Raw genomic sequence first — 25,125 nt, forward strand, 5'->3', positions numbered from 1 at the left:
TGTGGTAGGTAAAAAAATAAATCCTGAAGCACCCGCCAGGTCCTCCTGCCCAAGAAGGTCTGCCTGGCTCGTCTGGAGTTTGACAATGAACTGACTGATTTTACTGACAGAAAGGCAAATCAATTTATAACCTTTATATAACATTTTGTACTCTGATTCTTTTTATATTCTGTCTCTATCAGTTAAAATAAACCTACCATAAAAATGATAGACCCTTCATTTCTGTTTCAAGCAGGCAAACTTACAAAATCAGCAGGGGATCAAATAATTATTTCACTCACTGTACCTCTAAAACACTTCTATGAAACATGCTGTGAAGTCCTGCTTGCAAATGTCTCCTAGTCAATCTGCTTGTTTTATTATCCAACTCGGGTCCAGTATAAAAAGGCAAAACTAACTCTTATTTTATCAGGTGTTAATTAACATAACCGGTCTGACGCCATTCGGTCCGGTGTCCCGTTTACTCGCCATAGTAAAAAAAAATGCAATCTCTAACAAAGATTGACGTTTACACATGCCCTAGCAGACCTCCGTTACACTTCGATCGATGTAAATGTTTTTAACTGAGAAAGTGAAGTTGACGCCATTGTTACTGTTTATTGCAAAAAGACGATGTTTATGAATACACGTGCACTGAGAGGGGCACTGACCAATCACAACAGCCTGAGAAGCGGAAGCTCGCTGATATGGTATGGGTGTGACTTCTTCACACACACACTCTTAGAGGGGAACCAATCCCGATAGACCTGGTCAGCTTTACCAATCAGACCGTTTCAGAAGGAGGGATTTTATATATACGGAAGAAATCCAGTCGTTTTCTTAGAAGAGAGACAGGGTTGAACAATAGACTTGAAATATACGAACAATTCAAAGGTTTTTAAAATTAGAAACATGAACATCCATTGTTAAACACTCAAAAAACATAGTCAAAGCCTCAAAAACAGCAAAAGAATGGGACCTTTAATGACTGAAAAAAATTATTGCATTATTATATACAAAACACATATAGTTCACATCATGGTTACTACAAATTCCATTTGGGTTAACTATATTTTAAACATTTTGCTTACATTAATAAGTGAAGCGTTCATTTGCAAAAACAGATAACTCACTTTTTTAAAATGTTCAAAACAAATGTTTATGTGCATTGCAATTAATACCAGTCAAACTGTGGTTGGGTTGTTTTAAATAAGTAATAATAACCAACTCACACAATAAAAACGAGATAACATAATAAAAACATAATTTTGTTTTTTTAAATCTGTTTTTGCAAATAAACTTTTCAAGTGGAAACAATAATAAAATAATAGAAGGCATTATGTGAGCTTGCAAGTATATTATTTTAAATGCACAAAACTCTTATTTTAAGGTTTTTTGTTGTCTAAACAGGTCTAAATTAGATCACACTGCTTCTTGTTGAGGTTGTGGTATATTGAGTCTGGAAACTTTCTGCAGACATCTAATTCATTGTACTCCTTTTCCGTTTTCTGGTAGTTTTTACTGTTATCATTCTAAATGGAAATAATTAAACTATATCAGTTCTGTAAAACCATTTGCTTTCATGTGCTACAGAACCCTTTTACTCACCCCCTTACTCGCTGTCTTTTTGTGTCTTTTGTTTTGAGATGCTGCGAGAGACCAGAAACTGGGATTAGGAGGTGTTGGATTTTAAAAAATAACCAAAAAATCTAACATGATTACAAGTACACACTTCATGAGGAAAAAGCACCATAACGTTATAAAAGCAGTCCATGTAACTTGATCATCTTTTTATGTTTTGACACAGTGACAAATTTGTAATGGAAGATGTAATATTGGGTCTTGACAGTTCCAATCCTTAAGTAAAATATTCACTTTCACTATGGAAACTATCAACTACGCAATCTCTCTCTCTCTCTCTCTCTCTCTCTCTCTCTCTCTCTCTCTCTCTCTCTCTCTCTCTCTCTTTCTCTCTCTCTCTTTCTCTCTCTCTCTCTTTCTCTCTCTTTCTCTCTCTCTCTCTTTCTCTCTCTTTCTCTCTCTCTCTCTCTCTCTCTCTCTTTCTCTATCTCTCTCTCTTTCTCTCTCTCTTTCTCTCTCTCTCTCTCTCTCTCTCTCTCTCTCTCTCTCTCTCTCTCTCTCTCTCTCTCTTTCTCTCTCTCTCTCTCTCTTTCTCTCTCTCTCTCTCTCTCTCTCTCTCTCTTTCTCTCTCTTTCTCTCTCTCTCTCTTTCTCTCTCTCTCTCTCTCTCTCTCTCTCTCTCTCTCTCTCTCTTTCTCTCTCTTTCTCTCTCTCTCTCTCTTCTCTTTCTCTCTCTTTCTCTCTCTCTCTCTCTCTCTCTCTCTTTCTCTATCTCTCTCTCTCTCTCTCTGTATATATATAAGACATTAAATAAAAAACAGTTGGCAATCAATGCAAATCGCTTTGTTGATAGTTTTATATGTTACAAATCTGCTTTTTAATAAAATGTTATTTATATAAATTAATGTTAATCCAATGATTCAAAATTATCAAATTACTTGAATTACATTAATACATTTTATAAACTGGAAACTTACATCTTTTCCAAAGTGTTTGGTAAAGTAGCAGTATCAGTCCACATGACAATAGAACCACAATCAGAAATGAGAGAACATAAAGAGGAGTCCTCCACCAATCTGAGGAGAGACACAGATCACATACAGATCACAAACATTCACACAATATATCAAGATTTTTCCAACCTGAAAATACTGTTAACACTTCTTGTTCTTTGGACATTTCAGTAACAGCTGTGAACAGAGAAAAAAGGTTAAGTGATCGACAAAACTCATTTTGTTTTTATAACACACAACCTTTAATGAGAAGATTAATACAGTTTTACCATTGACACTTTTCGATGTCTCTGAGAATGGACTGAGGAACGGTCTCACAGTTGGGATGGAAGGTTTTTCTATGTTTACTATTTGAGGGGCTAAAATCAAGACATCTAGATTAGTTACAGTACCAATATGTGGAGACTTTCTGAACCTACGATAAAAGTTACAGCATACATACCTGTCATTACAGAAAGTCTAACCACAGCAAAAGTTTCCAGACTGTGACCTTTGCCAATTGCACAAGCATAGTGTCCTGAATCACTTTCAGTCAATTCGAATATAGATATAGAGATAATTTTCCTCTGAAAATCATCACTCATTGATACTCTGCCATCACGCAAGACCCTTCGTCCTTTTAAGCTGTATATGGATTTGATGTTGGGGCCTGCTGACACTTTGAAGAAGTACTTTGCGTTGAAGATGTTCTCCGCCGTGTAAGCGCATTCGATTTTGGCCGTCTGACCCTTGTATGTCCTTAAATTGAGTTCACAAAATGTACCACCAAGAACTTAAAGCGAAGAAAAAGAAAGAAATATTAATAATGGGAGTGTAAAACTCTTCCAAAATGCCATTGATTTTAATTTTTTGGTGTTGTTTTTCTATTTATATTATGCTTAAATTCTGAAATATTTTGAGAATAAAGGTAACATTATGTGGGAAATATTGATTTTGATTAATACTAATAATAAGAAATATTATACTTTTAATTTTATACCATAATATATTATATTATTAATACTATTATACTATGTAATCAGTGCTGATCCTAGACATCTGGAGGGCCCTAAGAAAACATTGGTGGGGTCCCTTGTCATAGTTTAATTAATATAAACATATCTGTAAACTATAAGAAATAAAAAATATATAAATCAATTAACACACATAAATGTGTAAACTTGAAAAAAAACTTTAAACTGACAGTTTTGTGACTGTAAGTCATTCATTTTAAATGCTATTGAAGTTAGAAACGTGTATATTAATGTGTAGCCTATGTAACTTTGGAGACGGTTTCTAAATTTACAACTATCGAACATCCAACTTCAAACCAAGGCTATACCAGTGGATAAATTCTGAATTTGTACATCTGTATTTGCATAATTTGGCAAAACTAAATAAGACTTTGATAATGGTACAAAAACACATGCCTTCTTGTTCTTTTACATAGCGTTGTTGGCGTTTTTTCCCACTACGGACGGATGGGTCTATTTTAGCCATGACCATATGTAAAGACGCATCATCACATGAAATCAAATTTCCAAATGATTCCTGTAAAGTTGAATCCGCAAGTTATAAAAATAGCATCTTGTTTACATTATACTGTTTCGGTTCTGTATGTAATTACATTTTATCATTTTTATCACTTAATTAGTAAATAATATACAAATCTGTTATGCATATACTGTGTTCTAGCTACTCTTGTCAGCTTCGCTTAAGGATGACATGATTTTATCTCGAAGATTTAATCCTGTAAAAATGTAAACCATTGTTGTGCCCCCTTAAAGCACCTTGGCTTAAATCTAAGCTATTCCACTCAATGTATGGTGTGCATTTGTTATCTAAAATACAAAAATAAAAGAATAAAATATATTTTTTTTTAATTAAAAAAGAACAGAAACAGAAGTGCAGAATTTTTTTGGTAAATGTACATTTTAAGAACCTCCAAAAACATCACCATAATAAAATATTAAATTGTGAAAGTTCCCTCAAAATGTTTTTAAGGCTCTACTGTTAAATATTAAACACATTACATAATTTATTTTCTTACCTGTAAGGAGAATGACGACAATGGACAATTTGCCAAACATTATTTTAAATATAAAGATAAAAAAAGCTTCTGGAAACAAAAGTTGACTGGTGTTTGAGAGCTGAAGTCACCTGCGGTCAGTTATTGTTTGTACTGTGGCAAGACTAAAAATGTGTTGGTACTAGGTAGTTGTTTCTCTGCATCTTTGCTTTTAACAAAACACCCACACTTCCTGCTCATGAAACCTGTTTTTGTGATTGCGTTTGTGTCCTTTGGTAGAGTGTTTAGGTGAAAGGATTTATAATAAATACAGTGAAGAATGCAAAGTGACTTTTTTTACAAATTACCCTTGGTCTGATTTTATCTATAAAAATAATACTTAACGGGGTATTTAAGGTTAGTCAAAATAAATATTATAGATAGATTCATTCTTATCAGAGGAGACCTCTGAATGTCTCACCTTTTATGCTTTTGAGTTTGATGCACATTTTCTTAAACTTGTAGATGTTTTCCTGAAAGATAAGTGTTGTTTCACACTAGAGAAACATTGTAAGGGACCTGGTGGTAGATGTGGCTCTAGCAGTGGATGATGGTTTGTGCAGCTTTGTAAGGTTTGGGTTTCCTGTGACCATTGGCCACCTCATATGCTCCTCGCGCCTATTGTTAGTCACCCTTTCATATCGTCGCTGTAAGACTGAAAGCACTTGACAGGAAATAATAAAAGCATTGCATTTTTTCAAGAAATAAACATTGTGAGAGTTGACAAGCTTTTTTTTCAATTCTTTTCATTGGTTAAACATTTGGAAAGCCCACAGACAAACATGAAGGGTGATCAAGAGTAATCGTTTATCAAAATATTATAAAATACAGCTGCAAAAAAAATAAAAGACATTTCAAAATTCTGTTCATTTTTTTGTTTGTTTACTATTTATAGCTGCTGTATGTGTTTAGGTAAAATGTTCATCACTACTAACAATATTTCTACCAAATTTCAAACAAAAATATTGTTCCTATTTGCATTTATTTTCAGAAAATGAAAACCGGAGAAACCGATCAAAATAAATGAAAAGATACTTTTTCAATGAAAAATCACTGGGGTTTGATTTTGTTGAAATTCAACAGACACTGGACTGAATGGCTATAATGCATCTAGAAATTCTCATTAATTCATAATTTGCAATGATCTCTTTCATTTTTCTGTGGCTGTATAAATATAATGAAAAATGAGATACAAAGTTTCAGTCCGACAGTGACGATATGCAGGTGGGTTCATGGTCACCTTTGGCACTAGTGGAGAATTAGCAGATTGACATTTATAAAGAAATTTACTTCAGTTGTGTCTTCAGTCTGCTTTGTAAGTTAAAATACCTTTTGATGTTCCCTTCATTCATAGAAATTCCTACACATTATGTTCCTACGCAAAACAAAACTCTTCGCCCAGTCTCTTTGATCTTTGACTTTGCAGCAGTAGACCAAGCCTGTTGTCAAGATCTTTCAGTCTGTATATGCGAAGCTCCCCTCCTCCACAGGCATCGGTTATCTCTAATACTCAAACTGACCTCACATAATCTCTTCACTCTTCAACAAATGGAGCAGTCTGGGTTTGCAGTGACTGACCGTTTTTGATGTCTCACGTTAAACACCAGACGGCGATAATCCTGTCGTGATGCATAGTGATGCATACAAGAGGAAAAATAGAAATGAATTAAAGATTGTATTTACTGGATGTAACACTGGGTGATCATACTGTAGTAGGAAATTAGCTGCCTTTCCAAGTAAATAATGTCTTACTGCAGTTCTGTAAAAGATGATGTTCCTACTAAATGTCATTTTGATAGTGAATAAGTGACGATAAGCTTTACAGTGGAGTTTCCTTTCCTCTGGTAAATATATTGTTTAATGTTTCATTCAGAATAAGGATCGCAGTGTGTCTGTTTGCCTGATACATTATCATGCATGAAATCTGAATTTGCTTTCTTAATTTTAATTTTTTTTATATGATCTTATATCAAAATGAAGTCAAATGCTCTCATCAGCCAAATGCTATAGCTACAAATAGGCATTGCTTCATGCTGGTAATGCAGTTATTCCTGGCAATAGTTAAAGGAGTGGTTCACTATAAAATTTAAATTTCATGATAATTCACCCAGCCACAAGTCATACAAGCCGACCCACGTTTATAATTTTTTTTTGAGGAAAGCTTTTCAGCGTTCTTCTCTTTTGTTTGTTCACACTTTTAAAGTAAATGTATTGTACAAGTCACTTTATGTTTCTGTACAGTATGATACCACAATAAAAGTCACGCATGAATTTAATTCTGTTTTTCACTGTTCTTGTTCTTTCAGCCCCTGACGTCTCTCTCTTTGGCAGACTCCAAGCTGAAGACTGACCTCACCCTGGTTCTGAACGCTCTGGGCAGTAATGCCTCTTTGACGCGGGTTGACATCAGTGGAAACGGGATGGGAGACATGGGGGCGAAGATGCTGGCCAAAGCCCTGCAGATTAACAGCAAACTACGGTACCAGCCTAGAATACCATCCTTTTAGTGTTTCACATTTAAATGAATTACTGTGTGTGCTTATGTAACGGTCATTTGACTAAACGTGATTTGGCACTCTGTTGTTCTTCAGGACGGTCATCTGGGACAGAAATAATGTCAGTCCGCAAGGTCTTCATGATGTGGCCGCTGCATTGGAGAAGTGAGTATCTGATGGTTCCAGTTCTAGTCCTGTTAACAACTACTGTGTGTCATTATGTTAAAGGGATAGTTCACCCAAAAATAAAAGTTCTGTTACTATTTACCCACCTTCGAGTTGTTCGAAATCGGTATAATTGTCTTTGTTCTGATGAACAAAGCTTGGAACGAAGCTTGTAACCAGGAAAAAATACAATTGCAGTCAAAAGTGCCCCAGGACTGTTTGCTGTCCTACATTCTTCTAAATGTCTTCTCTTGTGTTTGACGAAACAAAAATTTTAAAGTAGTTTTCCTATTATGGGAGTCAATGGGGTCCAAAAACTGTTTGGTTACAAGCATTCTTTTAAATATCTTTCTCTCGATCAAACAAACTTATACAGATTTGGAACAACAAGAGAGCGAGTAATTCATGACATATTTTTCATTTTTGGGTGAACAATCCCTTTAAGTACGATATAATCTCAACTCTGAGCAAATTGCGACATATTGAGACATTAGCCATGTTAACACCTCGGATCAGATTTCCTTATACACAAGATCTTCTTTGGACTTTTTTCAAATCATGAGATAAAATGAATCATCAGGTTTGGAATGAATTTGTGGCAGCTCAGATGCATGAGAAAGGAATACCAAACAGTTTTAAAAGTCATATTTCTTAAATATATTAATTATATAATACTGATAAGTATGTTGTAATAAATGATTAGATGATTTGCAAAACAGACTCATTTTCAGTAGAGCGTCGACTTTTTTGGATCGAAACATCAAGATTTATGAATCTAAAATGTGTGGAAATGTAAAAATGAGATAAAGTGAACGTCTCTCTCACATGCTGAAATACAGTACCTGCAGTGGCCATAACCCTTCACATCAGTGAGAGAGATTAAACAATGCAGAATCACTCGCAGCTCTCCTCCGGGATTCCTCATTTCTGTCTTCTCTTTCATGCAACGCTGCTTTTTATCCTGAATGTTGCACATGTGCTGGAATGGAGTTTTAGGATTTGTATTTTTAGTGGAATACTGTTCTGAGGAATTCTAAGTAATGGGGTTAGAGATGCAGTCTGATCCTTTGTCTGTCTCCTCCATTCACCCTCATTTAAATCTAATTTGCATACGATCGCCGGGAACTCTGCCATTGGTTGGCTGCTTCCCGCCAAATGGTGCTCCGCAGAGAGGTGATTTGGCACGAGAGGGAGACCCTGCGGTAGTCTAGAGAAAAACACATGAGGGAGGGAAGAGACAAAAGGACGGAAATGATAGTAGATGGAGGCGGGGGAGATGAGATGGTCGGGCAGAAAGAGAGATCATCTTCGACAGCTGTTGGAAAAAACGCTTCACCTCCTTTAATCAACTTGAGCCTGAATAACATTCATTCACTCGGAAATTTGAATGTTTAACTTTGTCCCTCGATATGCTTGACTGAATATGAATTGAATCTTTTCCATCATGCCTTTCCCTACTATAGATGTCTCTTGGTAACCATGACTATGTCCCATTTCACATACATGCGTTGTGGAATGACAGAGAACGATCAGTGCATTATAAATCATGTACTGAAGATAGAAGATCCAATGTGCCCAAAAGGTGTTGCGTTTTCCTGTTTTGTCTGTGTTTATTGCAAAAAAATATGTGATGGTAAATGGTGTCGATGTTAATTGGGATGAATTTGGCTTTGGTGTTAACTCACAGACATTAGCATCGATCCCTGCCAGTGTGATTAAGATTCTCAAAAGTCTGGTGTCCTGCTGAGCTGCCCTTGACCACAGTGACACCAGCTGTTTCCACTAAACCAACCAAAAACATTGGGGGCAAATGTAACGTCAATGTCAAGTCAATCAAGTCAATGTCAGTATGTACTATTTTGCCAATTCTTCTGGTAGATATTACTTAATGTGAGTAATTTGAGATAAACAATTATACAAGGAAAATATGATGATGTGAAAAAACTACAGTAAAATACCCTAGAGATAAAAAAAAGTGTCACAATATACTGGTGTTGATAATGTTATATTAAAAACAATGATTATCAATTGATGATTATCAATACAGTGCCAGTATGTGGTTGACACGTTCAACTACATAGGATTCAAATAAACTCTCTCTCTCTCTCTCTCTTCCCTCTTTCTCTTTCCCTAAACTCGTATTTTGAGTATGATTCATATGCATAATAAAGAAAAAACACAAAACAAACATGGTCAAAGCTGAATTGGATAATATCGTTATCAAGACGTCTTTTGGCCACAACAATTGTGTAGTGAAAATACGAATGTGATTAGTAACCAACGCAAATCATTTTCTGTAGTTATATTTTCGGAAACACACTCGCGACCAGGTGTTGTGCTTTGTGTAATGGGCGCAATCAATAACTTAAACTCAACTCGCTATAGGAATTGTGCCTAGCACAGTAACTATAGAAACCGATAACATTAATCTACGTGCATGAAGTAAGGAATCAGCAACGTTTGACCATAAAAGATTAATTGGGGTTTGGTAATCATCATTTACAACCACATAACACTAAATTCATGATGAGGCACGATCATGCTACGTAAGCCATTGAGACCTGGCAACATAACATTATCTCTATTCTACTTTACGGTTATACATTGTGAACCAGTAACATTAGTGTGCCAATAAACAATCTGAGCACGGCCAAATTGCTAATAAACTCAAATGTACAGGACAGTAAGAAAAAAAGGAAACATAATACTTTCAAATCCAGTAGCAGGAAGGTTAATGTTAGGTCTCCATCCATTTTGCAACCAGTTGCCTCTTGCAGCTCGCATTGCCGAGTGTAAGTCCATCAGATAATGATTCATGTCCGATCACTCTTGCTCTTTTCCTCTTTCTTTTATTTGCTGGGTCTACCATGGTGATGGTTTGGAGACTTGCTGTGAACTAGATTGTTTAATTTATTATTAGCTGTTGGCTAACTTCTCCCAGGCTACGAGTAAAACGTGACGTATGCGTAAAGGCTTGTACTGGACCGAACACCAAAGTTACAAGTGCAATCACAGCTGATAGGAGGCTGCTTAGGTAGCAACGATAGAAAAATTTGTCCAGTTAAAACTTAACTAAAAATCATTTTAGACACATTTATAGAAGGTCAAAAGTTGCTTGTTGTCGCTTTAACAATTAAAAAACAGTTGACAAATGGATCTCTAGAGATCAGATAATTAATGTGACTTGTGTTATGAAGTTGGTATCTTGACTGACTTATTCTCTCTAGCATATGCAGCAGTTTAAGATATACATGGGAGTGCACTTTCAAGCAACTTTTGCTATACGGTTCCCCCATGTGGTTGAAAAGCGCAATTGTCTGTTACCAGTGTTGTAAATAATGTCACTGTATAAACTAAACAACTGCCACTTCCGTTTCACGTTAGTATGTCCCAGTGCGTGCATACAGTTTTGCTACAAACTAAAATGTATATACTTTTCCATAACAAAAACAGTACATACTTTAAGGGCGTAGTATAAGTGGGTGATTTGGGACGAGGCAAGTTAGTCCTCGGGTCACATGCATTACGGACTGTAGAGCATGATCTGTACAGATGACACCCCCAATGTTAATAAGCGACACAATACAAATAATTAATTTATTGTGGTATTGATTTCTTTTTGTCAGGGAAATTTATCATCCGTTCTTCGGAGATGAAAAGATGTTTATAACTGGTGCTGTCTATTGATATGCTGGTGGTGTACAATCTTCCTCAGGCCCTGGCACTCTGATGCATAAATAGCTGCCTTCATGTTTTTCTCTATCAGAAGGATCTTGATTTTTTTATCATTAATGCAAGATTGGTCTCTGATGAAAAAATATTTTCTATTAAATAAAAAAAGATTGTTATAAAAAAACAATCTTTTTTATTTAATAGAAAATATTTTTTGTTTGTCTCTATTTGTTGTACAGTGCATACAGAATATGTCAGCAGATGATAGGATTATTTGAATAATTTGGATCCAAAATTAGATGACTCTGTTTTTTAAATTGTACAAAAATCAAGGTTTTTTTTGGTGCATTAAAATTCGTAAAAATTAAACTGGAGTTGGTTTGTTTTATGTTAAGCCATAATAATTAAAAAAATACAACTAGTTTACACAATAAAACATGATTCATTGATTGTTTCATTTTGAAACCAAACTTTTCAAGTGTTTGTCCTTTTTTATAACTGACTATAGTACTATGCTGTGTTTTGACGCAGATATCTGCGAGTCTATGTACTAAAGGTTTTAATAATGTTTGCTGTGGATTCAAGCTGCCTGTAGAAGGACTTTCCCCCATCTCGCAGTGAGCATCGCAAGAGGAGTCGGTGTCAATCACCTGTACATAATGTTTGTCATCAAAAATTCTCTTTAGTTGTGGAATGAGACTTTCTCCTTTCAATATCTCCCACCAACCACCTTCCTATATCAATCTGTCTGCTGGGAAAAGTCTATCTGTTAAGATTTCATAAATATTGATAGGAGATGTCAGGTACCTTCTTCGTTTTCAGAAGACCCATAACCTCCTCAATGATGTCAAGTCTGAATCAATTACTGTAAGAGATGGCCTTGTTTCACGCCCGATTCGTCACCCATGGTGGCTGCGCTGCTATTTTTGTCCTGTTTTTTGCTGCCTGCGGAAAGAGTAATCGTCTCTTTAGAGTGAGCTCTATTAAGAATGCATCTGCCTCCTTCACCCAGAGCTCTGTGTGGGTTTTCAATCTCTGCTCTGTGTCACTTTTGCATCCTCTCAGCTCCCAAAGAAGAAATCTCTATTTATTCTCTATTTACATAAATTAGCATGTCTTTGTAACGTGCGTTCCAAGTCCTTTGGGTGTTCAGCATCTCCCAAGAGTCTTTAACCTAATGTCTTCTGGATCTTCAGTCACAATTTAATTTGCTTTATTCTACTCTAAACTAGATATTGTTATAGATAGTCTAAACGCAATGACAACTGTTCAACATTGCTTTAATAAAAGGACTGTGGTGGTGCCATAGCTCAGTGACATCGTGTGGGGATATCACATTATGTGTTCTGTAATGTCTTATTGTTATGTTCATCATCATCTCTTAGAGTGCGTGTCACCTAAAATGGCTTATGTTTCACCCCTTTTCATCTCTCTCCACTGGCTACCAGTTGAAGCCTGTATCAGATTCAAGTCACTAATTCTTGCCTATAGGACTATCACTGGATCTGCACCAGCGTACTTTTACATCCCTCCTACACTCCTACACCCTATCAAGAAGCCTGCTTTAAGCAAACTAGCGGCATCTTTTATTACCTTCTCAAAAGGGCAGTTAATTGCTTTCCTGCTCATTCTGTTTCACAACTCCTTACTGTTGGAACATTCTTCCTAACTCAGTCCACATCTCTCACCACATTCAAAAACTACTTAAAACCCATCTCTTTTGTGAAAACTTGACAAAAACAGGAAGTGTTCTAGCTTTTATTGAAACTAGTAACTTTGTATTAGCACCTATTGTGTTATCTCTCCCTTATGACTTATCACTTATTGCTCCCTGAACTCTCTGTAAGTCCCTTTGTACAAAAGCGTCTGCTAAATGACTAAATGTAAAAGTGTATCGAACAATTCTTGTTTGTCTTTCTGTAGGAACTTCACTATTCGTTTCATGCCCCTACCCATCATTGATGCGTCCCAGGCACTCAAAGCCAGTCCTGAGAAAACAGAGGATGCTTTACTGAAGGTCTGGATCTTTGCTTCCTCCACTAGAATTAAATGGAAACTAAATCCTTAATGTCCTTAAAATGACAAAAAAAATAATAAAGACATTCGAATAAAAAAAAATCTCTCTTAGATCGAAAGCTACCTGTACAGGAACCATGAAACCCGCAAGTATGTCCAAGAGCAAGCGTACCGTCTCCAGCAGGGCATCGTCACAACCACCTCACAGCAGGTGAGCCATCCTTCATGCCCATGTGAAGATAAAATGAAATTGATAATGTCTTTACAGACAAGATAATAAAAATTATGACGTTGGGTCATAATAGTTTATGAAAAAACAGCCCCTTGATATTAGACAATTGTTTCCCAGAAATAATCTGGAGAAGATTGAGATATTAGAGGTGTCCCACTGCAAATGAAGTTCCTCTGTTTGATATAATATATTTCCTAAATGTTTTACTTTAGATGATTGACCGGATATGTGTGAAAGTCCAAGACCATCTCAACTCGCTAAAGAACACAGACAAAGATACCATCAAGGAAGATGTCAAAATAGCCGAGAACCTCATGAAGGATGCAAAAAATTCAAAAACAGTAGGGCGATGTTATTTCCATACTGTAACAAAATCTTTATTGCATTTGTGATTATTTTAGTAATGTCAGTATCATTTTTTATAATGTATGCATTATACTGTCCCTCGTAGTAACTGTCGGTCATCTCTGTTTTATTTACTCTCTTCTTGACCTGTAGCTCCTACCAAACCTGTACCACCTGGGAGGTGCGTCCAGAGAGGAGGTCAGTGCGTCCACTGTGGGACCCATCCAAGAGAAACTGGAGTCTATGGCAGGAGAGGTCGCACGGGTTATGGATGAGCAGCTTCAGGTTGGGTTGATATGATCTTCTATTACATAATGAGTACATTTCTGATTGTATATCAAATTAATTAATAGGATATATCACTTTATAATAATTTTAAATAAATATTAAAATTGAATAATATTTTATATATAGTATTAAAAAACTAAATAAATGTAAAGCACTAAAATTATAATAATAACACAAATGAATTAATATTGTATACTATGAAACATAAAAAAAATATTAATTAATAAAAAAATGACAAAATCATACACCAAAATTGCTTAAACTTTAACTAAAATGAACATAAAATCTAAAAATAAAAGCTAATTTAAAATATGAATAAAACTAAAACAATATTAACTGGAGTCCAGTCTTAACATTAGGATTTATGTTGTCAGACACAGAACTATTGAAATTTGAAACAGATTTCTTATTATACTACATTGTAGATACCCTTTTGACCTAAAGCTTGTGTGACATTGAAAACTGTAATATATTTCTACACCGTGTTTTATTTAAATTACCATCAGTTGTTTGGCAATTCATCACTGTTAGTTTGCCATTTCTATCAAATAAATATCCAAACACGTTTCCCTTTATGAAATATTAGTATTCACATCACGGTTACAGAGCTGTCAATGTCTTTGAAAGCCTTTCAGAAATGTTTTAAGTTGCTGTCAAGCTAAATAAATGACCGTGGCCAGTATACGTGCGCAGAAATTGGTTGCTTGCCACTTAGCATGTTGCTGCGCTTGCATGTGGGCTAGTCACTTTTCATTGAGTTCATAAGTGCTTGTAATAACAGGAGAGTTACAACAAGAGCTTGTGACAGATTTGCACGGAGCGAGTTGAGTGTTTTTTACATCGCTCATGTTGTTGCATTGACACCACGGACATGAATTGAATACAAACAGAGCCGGAAAGTCCGGTTAACCAGACAAGAGCACTTTCATTTGAAGGACGTTTGAGAAATTATTAGAAAAAACATAGAAATGGGGATAATGTTGCTGTCGTAAATTATTTTTACTTTAAATATTGTGTTCTGAAAATCTGCTTTGTTTGAATGTTTCTCGCACAGACGCTGCTTGAGTCGATGGTTGGTGCAGCTGAGAGTCTCTGTCCTCATGTCTTGAAGAAATCAAACCTGCAGCAGGATCTCATCAAAGCCGGTATGACCAAGATGGTCATTCCTCGCAGTTTTGTCAAGAACACACTGCTTGAGCAGTCTGGCATTGACATCATGAACAAGATCAGGTCAGTTCATCTGCCAGTCAAAGAAATAAAGCAGTATATTCCTCCAGACAGCACCATTTAAAACAAATCTGTAAAAGAAAGTCTACAGTTCGCTTTTCGCAAGACTCGGTCTTGCAGCATTAAACAGTTTTTTCTCTGTCAGTGGCTGATGTTGTGTAGAGAATGATAGTGTTGTGTGTGGACAGTTTTCTGTTGCATGTTGTGATCATGATAATAACCCTGTCAATAGTGACTGTGGTTTTCTTTTAACTCATTCACCCTCATGTCTATTCTGCTCATCCCTTTCCACAGTGAAGTAAAGCTCAGTCTGGCATCTTTCCTGTCTGATCGAATCGTTGATGAGATTTTAGAGGCACTTTCCAGCTCACAGCAGACACTGGTGAGACAGGAACTACATGCACGCACACACGCATAGCCGACTTCTGTGTTTATATATATATATATATATATATTAGTGGTGGGCCGTTAACGGCGTTAACGCAGTGAGACTATTATCGTGCGTTAAAAAAAATGTCGCCGTTAATCTATTCTCAAAGTTGGGTTGGGAGCTGGGTCTATACTACGCAAGCTATGATGACTTTCACCTTGATATTTTAGCGCGGATGTATACCAGCTTAACTGCACTGTACGGAGCGAGAACGAGATTTTTCAACTCGCGTGATTCGCGTCATTCGCGGAAGCGGAAGCAGAAGCCGCCTCATCATCTCATAAGCAGGGCTTCATTCGCGCGATTCGCGCAGCAAGTAGGTCTATTGGCTCTTTGCATTAACATATAAATCACTCGCGCTTGACACGCCATTCGCGTTTGGTCTGAACACAACATAACGTTACTGTGAAATTACCGCATCAAACGTGACGTGCTAACATGGATGCAGCTATGAAGCCGCCGGGTTTGCTTCAGGGAATATTAATTTTAAAAAAGCTTCCCAATGGAAACATCGACAAGACTAAGGTTGTTTGCACCTTGTGCAATGCGGAATTGGTTTAAAAAAAAACTTTCTCTCAACAGGTTCTGGTCTAGCTTTAGTTAAAATCAGTAACTATGTATTGAGATCTAATGTATTATGGCTCCTGTATGACATATCGCTTGTTGCTCCCTCACTCTTTGTAAGTCGCTTTGGATAAAAGCGTCTGCTAAATGACTAAATGTAAATGTACTGTAGGAGCTCTTCCAGTCTCAAGTACCACCTAAACGCAAAGAATCCCTTAGCTAATGCGGAAGTAAACACAAGTTTTCCATCCATCCATTTTCTACCGCTTATCCGAACTACCTCGGGTCACGGGGAGCCTGCGCCTATCTCAGGAGTCACAAGTTCATTTTATTGAACATAATTTAATTTTCATCACCAATTATCATAGTAGAACAGCTTTCTCAAGCAGTTTGTGATGCGTTTTGGAAACAGGAGATGAGCCCCTGGTCTAATGCGCCACCTGGCTTTAGACACCCGTTCTCAAAGACTTACTTTTAGTCATTATTTGGGTAGCACACATTCTGAATGCCTTCGGCAGAATTCAAATGAGCCATTTTAATCTAGATTAATCTAGATTAATCTTGGAATTAATCTAGATTAATCTAGATTAAAAAAATTAATCTATGCCCACCACTAATATATATATAAGTTCATAATGTTACAGACTAAATCTATGGACAGTTCTGTGCACTGCTGTATTTATTATGTGGTCTAAAAATATTATATTGTGCCAGAAAATTGCAGAATTTTGATTGTTTAAAAACAGAAATCCATTGCTTTTGACACTGCTTCACTTAAGGAATAATTGACGACGGGGCATTCAATTAGTCAATGCAGGTTTTTGCATTAAAGGTACAGTTTGGAAGACTTTTGCAGTACAATATCCAAAAACCACTAGGCCAATGTTATGTATTTTTTTCAGTTGAGTACTTACAATATCTCAAATGTTTCCAACTGCTTTTAAATCCTGTATCGCCCTTCTAAAAAGTTGACCGGGGCTGTTTAGTCGCCTGTCAATGGCGTCATATCCACGTTACCCTTTTTTTTTCACTGACGTAACAACCGCTTCACACTGTCGTAGACAGCTGCGGAAGTAGATTGTACCATCGGTCTGTCTAGCATTATTGCAGATGATGAGGGTATGTTCAAAATAACTTTTACTATGATTTATTTGAACACTTAAAACTGCGCATTGTTATCACACCATCAAATTGGACAATTACTGTAACATTGATGAGTAACATTTCAGTTTTAAACCTTACATTACTCAGGGAAATAAAATGATTTCATCAAACACAACATTTATAAAACTTTATTACTTTACCTCTTCCGCTAACATGATTTCTCGTTTCCATCTGATTGATGTATCAGCGGTACCATCAGTGGTCGAGTTGAAGACAACATATCCCATCATTCCACGCTTCTACACAGCGTCATCAATCGTGCGCCCTCTAGCGGCGATTTCTACAAACTGTACCTTTAACAAAAAATGCATAAAACCCATGAACACAAAGGTTGGTTTTAGTTTTTAACGCCTCCTGAATAATATGTTTCTTATGTTTCTGGATGACTGGACAGGGAGAGCATTTGTCAGGGAAAGGACGTCCCTTGCAGCAACAAGAATCTCTTGATCTGGACGTTCCGGAGGAGAGAGTTCCTAAACGCTCCACCACAGAGCTAATGGAGGGTGAGAGGCTGGATGACCTGGAGACCTGCATGGTGAGTGACTCTCTCTCTCTTTTTCTCTCTTCTCTCTCTCTCTCTCTCCTCTCTCTCTCTCTCTCTCTCTCTCAAAATGTTTGAATTGCGTTTGCGGGAAGAACAATTTGGTATTTCCTGACATTTTGTATGTTTCTTTGAAAGCCTAGGCTGTATTTCAGACAAACAGATATGTTTGAATTAAAATGTGATTATTTTAGAGCATCTTTATAGCATCTTTGCTAAATTTCAATGCTGGTAACTAAATGAGTGATAGATTATGTACAGTAGTATAGTTAAACACATTATACATAGTTTTTGAAGAATTCCTCTTTTCCTTTCAATATTACTTATTACTTATAATATTTGAAAGTCAGAAGATTTATTTGAAAATGCATTTTGTCTGTTTCCATGCCACCACAACTGTGCTTTTAAGGTGGATGGTGCTCATTATAAACATATTTGTTGTAACTCAGTGAGTCACCTTTGATACAGTTGTCAGATAAAATCACCACTTCTTTCCTTCCTTACATTCTTACATGCTCAAAATGAAGTCTTATCCATGTCTTAAGTGAGTGATGATCTGTTTACAGTATATTTCTCCCGGGTCAAACGGTCTTAAACTGTGTTGACACCGGACACATCGCTTGTTTCTAATAGGATTGCCGCTCCGAAACCAGTGTGGACAAAATGGGTTCTTACGCATTCTATTGTTTTTTGCGCATCGCGCTGCGTCCGGTGTAGCCAAGGTGTTATACTTTGTTCAGTTCTCTCTGTACTCGTTTTCACTTCACTGGCTACCAGTTGACCGCATAAAGTTAAAATAGCTGACACTGGCCTTCTGAACGGTTACAGCAAACTCACAGGTCTACATCCCTTACTGTCATCTTCGGTCTGAAAATGAGCGACGCCTGATTGTTCCATCACAGCGAGGCACCAAATTGCTTGCAAAAACCTTTACTCATTCAGTCCCCCTGTGGTGGAATGAACTGCCAGCCTCCTCCCGAACTGCAGCATCCTTCACAACTTTCAAAAAACAACTCAAAACATACCTGTTTCGCATTTTCACTCCTGAACTAAATCTTTAGACTGGAAGAAACATAACAAGTATTCCCATATCTCGATAGTGGATCGTAACCAGGTTATATGTATTGCTTCAAAATGCCATAACAAGACACAGGAGCAAGAGACAAAAAAATAGAGAGTAGGCAATTTATTGAAAACTTCATTTCAATAAATTCTCTTTAACATTCTTTCTGTTTCTATACGAACATTCAGCTTTTCTTCAGTCTTATCACTTTCTTCCTTCTGCTCTTTCTTTCTTTCTTTCTTCTGCCACTCTTTCTTTCATCCTTTGCCTCCTGGAGACTCTGTGCTGCACTAGTGTAAGTATTTGTCTGTTTTGGCCTATCTCTCCTCTCTTTGTTTCCCTGCCGCTCTGTTATAAACACACACAAATAAAAAGAAACCAGCTGTTTTCTCCTGTTTTTATTATTGTGTTTGCAGACAAACAGCTTCCCTCAGCACCTCTCTCTCACTCTCCCCCCTCACTTTCTCTCTCTCTCTCAGCTAGGCAATTACTGCGCTTAGTTATGTAACACAATCACTTTTTCCCACTTGTGTTGATGCAAAACCGAACCCTTTCCTGTTGTAAGACCCTCTTCTGTGTATGCTTTAAATCACAATTCATCAAAGCAGAGAGATGTAATAGACACATCCATCAGATCATGACATGACTTCAGCTGTAAAAAACATTATTCCATCCTTTCAGAAATAGACGCAACTAACTGTTTCTCTTGAAATCTGTCAAGCCAACGTTATTTGTTTCAGGCCTTTTGTAACACGTCTGCCACATGGCTGACAGCATAAAGACTGGTCAGCCACAGGCAGGTGTGTACAGTATGTTCATGACTGTAGTGAATACAATCCCTTATAAGAACATTTTCAATAGGAATAATACCTGTGTGCAACAGGCATGTGTCAAAATAAAAACTAAATGGATTTTCTCGTCTAAATTTGATTTGTCTCTATAGGTCACTCTGCTTCATCACTTTAATAACTGAAAAGAAAACATTTCCTTGCAGAACAAATTAAGTTAATAAATGATTAACTCTTTCCCCACCTATGACGAGTTATCTTCAAAATCATCGGTTCCCTCTGCCAAAGACAGGTTGTTACGGCAATCAGTGTTTGTACTGTTGTACAGCAGGTGGCGCTGTTACACACCTTTGGAAAATGTACGGAATCTTTGAACCTAGAACGTATATATTTTATCCGTTTTTTGGGGTAAATCTTGTAAATTTGACCAAAAAAATGCTTATTATCTCAGCTGTTTAATTGAAGTGATGCGTTTTTGTAGAAACATGAACACAGAAGAAGAAAAAAAGAAGAAATAAAGATAGAAGAATACTGTTTCTTTTGTTTAGAAGCAGAGACTCTGTTCTTTCATTTGATTTATTGTTTGTCCATATAAGCATTACAGAACATGTTCTGTGAGCCATCAAAATTTTGTGAAAATGTAAAAAAAATGCTGGCTGGCAACTAAAAAAAAAAAAGTTAAATGGAAAGTTGGAATGAGGTGGTCGTTCAATTTTGTTCTCTTTCGGGTTAAAATTGTTGGAATCATTTGAACATTTTATACACAGTATGAAACTCAGCGCTCCAAAGCTACTATGTGGTAAATGCTTGAGGTTTGTGTCCGGCAACTGCAAACGCTGATAACACCTTCCTTTCCTGTAACAGCAGTAATTGTATGAGTCTCGTTCGTATTCAAACACATTTTAGTTGTTTCCCGTCGTGCAGCCTGTCAGAAATGTTAGGACTGCACTGTTTGGCAAAGTATGGGCTGTATCTCAATGCTTTTATCTGTGTGTTACAGATGACACCCAAGTCCAAGAGGAAGAGCATTCACAGTCGAATGCTGAGGCCGGTCTCCAGAGCGTTTGGTGAGTTGCATTGTGTCTCAATAGTACAATAATGTAATTATTTACTTCGGGTATGACTGTAGATGCTTTTTTCATGCATGATGCACTTTTCTATTGAAATTTGTGACTTCATTAGGGGCGATTCACATTTCGGGTCTAAAACTGCACGGAATTTTCATCTCGATGCGACACCGACGCACCGCATGCGTATCGCGACCCTTTTTGTGTGAGCCTGCCGTGTGTCTAGATTTAAAATAACGAACTTGCGTGCGCAAAAGACGCAAAATGTGAATCCCCCCTTAGATGGTTCTCACACTGATGAGATCAAATGTGTTGTTATTTTTTGTTTATCTTTTACTTTCCATTCTATATGTACTTGCCATTTGTTTTGTCAATATTTAATATAGAGAATGTACAAGAACCCTCTAGGTTAAGAATACAAAAGAGATCTGTATAATGCACATAGCTAAATAATACTATGTAAATAAGAAGGATACTTTGGAGAAGTTCTTCTACTACATTCATAAACCTTATATTTCTTATAGTGAATGTTTAAGTTTTACTTTTGCCAATGGTACAGAATGATCTGTTTATGTTATGTGACTAAAACTGTCTTTTAAGTAATTAATGATTGCTTTCTGCTGCTATTCCCTTTATTTGTTGACTGTTGTTGACCATTAAAAAATAAAATGTGACTTAAAATGATAAGTGGGTTGTGCCTGTCTAGAATCGCTCTGTGGCTTTTTGTTCATCAGAGATGGAGTTTGACTTGGACAAGGCTCTTGAACATGTGCCCATACACATAGAAGACCCCTCCCCACCTCCCAAGCTGGAGAAAAAGTCATCTACTAGTATTGCAGAACTCCCATCTGAGGAATGCAAGAAACTACAACACTACACCAAACTACGGCCAAAGAGAAATAAAAAGACCAATTCCAGTAAAATTCCTGTAAGTCTTATTCAACGCAATTCATTTTATATTTCACTCAGGTTTTTTTTGAATGCCAAGCTTTTGTAAGTACTTGTATAAAAACCATTAACGTACAGTACAAATGTATAGATTTTGTTATAAGGAATTGTGGTAGTCACTCTGTAGAGCTATAGAGTATTAAAATTTATCGAAATTATCTTAATAATAAAAGGTCTTTAGTTGTGTTTTAAAGGTTCTTACGTGACATAACTTGATAATGTGTTTATGCCACTCCAGTGATTGAATTGTGTAGAAACAACACAAACTCACAGGAAAACTAGTGAGGCGACTGCTTTCCTGGAATCTAACCTCCTTAAAATAAACTTGTAATCTTGTTATGAAAAAGTTTAAATGCAGTCTGTACCATTTTATTAAAATATCCCAAAACCACTAGCAAAGTGTTATATATTTTGTTCAGCTGTGCACTCCGACTATCCCAAATGTTTCCATTTCCAAATTCTTATTTTTAACCAGTGTAACGTCCCCCCTCATCACGTCATTTCCAGGTTATTTTAGGTTTTGCTTTAACTGCCCTAGAAACCATAGATGTGGACAACCTAATGCAGTCCTGAATAAAAAAAATGCAATAACTACAAAAGCAGTCTTAGCCTGTTAATAGCCTTAATTCTTTATTCCTTTAGTGTTGCAGTCATAGTTAAAACAGTCAGTGACAAGGTTGGTTTGTTTTTATTTGGCACCTCTTTTATTTTTGTAATTGTTTTTTGAAGTATTATCATTTTAAACATTTATCACGGTACCACTTTATAATAGAGTTGTATTTGTTAACAGCAGTTAAGGCATTAACATAAACTAACAATGAACAATGTTGAAGAGCTCCAAAATGAGATACCTCCGTTCTTTTTTATTATGTTAGAATGTTTTTATTGTGTTTAATTATGTTAGTTAGATGTATTTGTTGAGTTATTATGCCTTAAATCAATACCAACTGCAGTTTGATTGATATTAATTGAAATGCACAATAAAAATACATGATTTTTGAAAATGTTATCTAATTTTAGAACCAAACTCTTCACTTTTACAGCATTCATTTATCTGGTTCATTTAAATGTTAGCATTTCCAAATACATTTTTAAAATCAAAAGTGTTTTAACTGTTTACATTAAACATTAATGCACAACAAACAGAGATAATTGTATTGACATTAACTTGCTTTTTACAAAGACTATGAAATGCTGAAAACTGTATTGATTGTTTTTTTAAATAGAACCTTATTGTACAGTGTTAGTGTTACCAGAATTTCTTGAAAATGTTTTGTCATCGTACGCTAAATCATTTTATTCAAATATGTAGGGTATGTATGTTCTGTTAAGCCTTCAGGAAAGATCGCAGTCTGCCATTAATTTCATTTTTACTCATCAGGGCTTTTCTTTTAATCGACCGTTAAATTTCAGAAGTTTATTAGAATCGTTATTTTCATTAATGGTCTTTTGGTTTCTAATCTTGCAGTCAGTCGGCAGCACTCCACCTCAGGAGGGAGAGCAGAATGGCCTCATGGGAAGAGTGGATGAAGGAATAGAAGAGTTTTTCTCTAAAAAAGTCACCAAAGTAAACGATCACAAGTGAGTGCTAGAACAACAACTAACTGCGTCCAACAAAACCAGCAATACATACGTAGTTCAGTTTGTACATAATACATATTACTTGCTCACATGTGCTGATGTCCATTTATTAGTTTGTTTGACATTGTTGAGTCGATTCGATTTCAATAATTGAAAGGTTCTCTCAGCTGAGACTGTGTTTGTTTCCCCTTAGACGGTCATCCCTAAAGAGTTCTGAGTCTCAAGACGGTGACAAGAAACGAGAATCGCGCAAGGGTGGCTTTCTCAACCTTATCAAGTCCCGTTCTAGTAAAGATAAAGACAAGGATAAAGAAAAAGACAAAGAGAAGAACCAGGCCTCCGCTGCATCTCCAGCCCCGAGTCAGACGGCTCCTGTAGCCGCAGAGGAGCCCTCATCTCCCAAGGGCCCTGTCCGGAGCCCACCGCCCGACACTAAAGCCAAATCCCAGACCCCACCCACAAACCACAGCAGCGGCTCGGAGCGATCTGAGGAGCCGAAAACACCGGACTCTGTGGACTCTGAGCTGTCAGAGGGAAGTCCTCAGGGCAGCCGCAGATACGGCGTGCAGGTTATGGGTAGCGGACTGCTGGCAGAAATGAAGGCCAAACAGGAGAAAAGAAGCCCCTTCAGCTCCCATAAGGTGTGTGTACCGCTTGTGTAAATCCTTTTGAGTACCTGTGAATACTTTGATCTCAGTCTGGGTGAGAGTTATCTTTAGCTTAAAGGATAACTCTCTCAAGAGGCCCTTCATTCTTTGGAGAACAAAATTTTTACCAAAAATCTGTTTTTCCAACTGAAAATGGAGACAAAGTTACTATAAAACAAATACAAAGTGTATGACCTGAGTGTTACAAGCAGTACAGTCACTTTGTACAATGAAAAGACATAAATTAAAATGATTATTTATAAGAATTATGTTGGATTTATATTCAAAATAAATCATGAATTCACTATGCTTGGTTTTACTCAACTGAGGTTGTACATTCTGTTTCATGTTGCAATGTCTTTGTTGCCATTCATGAATGTTAAAACAGCACCACCAAGTGGTCATTACAGGCTTGTTATCCTCTGGCACACTAGATGCACAGTAGATTTTATGCTTCACTAACCCTTGCCAAAACATTTAAACTGATTCACTGAACAAGCAAGAGCAAAATGCTCATAAATGCATGATCTCACATCTCATTCATAATGATTACAAAATCCCCCCTTGGAAAAATCAACACTCAGCTATATATTTCAAGGATAAATGCCAGCGAAGATATTAGCCACACTTTTAACTGCACACACTGCACTTACTAAGCCAGCATTTATATAATGAATTTGAACCGTGTGACATGCTTATCTGCGCTTCAAAGGGAGCTTAATCTGACAAAATGCCCCTTTGAAAGTGATTCTTACCTCATGACGGATCATCTGAATAGAGTGAAAGCTTATTGTGACTTCTTATGACAGTTTGTCCATTTTATCAGACCCTGAATGTGGCTGTCCTGTACCTATTCAATAAAACATGATAAGGTCCAAAAGACCTGAAACTTGCAACACTTGTTTATGGTTTGGGGTCTGAATTGTTCTTTCTTTGTAAAGATTCAAATTATTTAAATTGTCTTTTAAGTTTCCAGATTTTGGTGTGTAAGTGATATTGAAGGCCTGTTTGTTTGTTTGTTTTCATAGTTGTTTATTTTTCATAAATGTTTGACTAATTGATCAATTTTGGTGTTTTCCCAGGTGTCAGAGTCATCATCTAGCTCAGACAAGACAGATGGACCCTCCTCGGGTAAATGAAGTTTCCAGATCCTCAAATCTAAGTGATCTAGTCAAATACTCATGCTGCGTCCCAATTCCGCACCATCCGTCCTAAATAGTGTTCGAAAATAGAATAAGTATGCCCCAAACCATAGTATGTTAAAAAGAGTACT

General features: G+C 36.6%; 2 protein-coding genes across 3 annotated transcripts in view; one reads left to right on the forward strand and one right to left on the reverse strand.

Annotated features, from left to right (window-relative positions):
- LOC130432813 (F-actin-uncapping protein LRRC16A-like) overlaps nt 1–25,125 on the forward strand; it is an 87,194-nt gene that overhangs the window by 56,307 nt on the left and 5,762 nt on the right. For both annotated transcript variants that reach the window (XM_056762319.1, XM_056762320.1), the window contains exons 21-34: nt 6,926–7,098; nt 7,211–7,279; nt 12,875–12,968; nt 13,080–13,178; nt 13,412–13,540; nt 13,698–13,829; nt 14,887–15,062; nt 15,354–15,441; nt 17,612–17,752; nt 20,610–20,676; nt 21,411–21,604; nt 23,093–23,205; nt 23,399–23,846; nt 24,935–24,983. In XM_056762319.1, the coding sequence (XP_056618297.1) occupies nt 6,926–7,098; nt 7,211–7,279; nt 12,875–12,968; nt 13,080–13,178; nt 13,412–13,540; nt 13,698–13,829; nt 14,887–15,062; nt 15,354–15,441; nt 17,612–17,752; nt 20,610–20,676; nt 21,411–21,604; nt 23,093–23,205; nt 23,399–23,846; nt 24,935–24,983 (1,972 nt within the window). The remainder of the gene's footprint in view (nt 1–6,925; nt 7,099–7,210; nt 7,280–12,874; nt 12,969–13,079; nt 13,179–13,411; nt 13,541–13,697; nt 13,830–14,886; nt 15,063–15,353; nt 15,442–17,611; nt 17,753–20,609; nt 20,677–21,410; nt 21,605–23,092; nt 23,206–23,398; nt 23,847–24,934; nt 24,984–25,125) is intronic.
- LOC130432814 (CMRF35-like molecule 8) lies at nt 965–4,720 on the reverse strand. The gene is made up of 7 exons (XM_056762321.1): nt 4,602–4,720; nt 3,015–3,344; nt 2,842–2,931; nt 2,702–2,749; nt 2,537–2,635; nt 1,588–1,628; nt 965–1,511 (listed from the first exon to the last, which is right to left on the reverse strand). Exons 1-7 carry the CDS (start codon nt 4,639–4,641, stop codon nt 1,392–1,394), a joined length of 768 nt encoding a protein of 255 aa, XP_056618299.1. The 5' UTR covers nt 4,642–4,720; the 3' UTR covers nt 965–1,391.

Source organism: Triplophysa dalaica, chromosome 12, assembly GCF_015846415.1.
Source record: "Triplophysa dalaica isolate WHDGS20190420 chromosome 12, ASM1584641v1, whole genome shotgun sequence".
Classification (NCBI taxonomy): domain Eukaryota; kingdom Metazoa; phylum Chordata; class Actinopteri; order Cypriniformes; family Nemacheilidae; genus Triplophysa; species Triplophysa dalaica.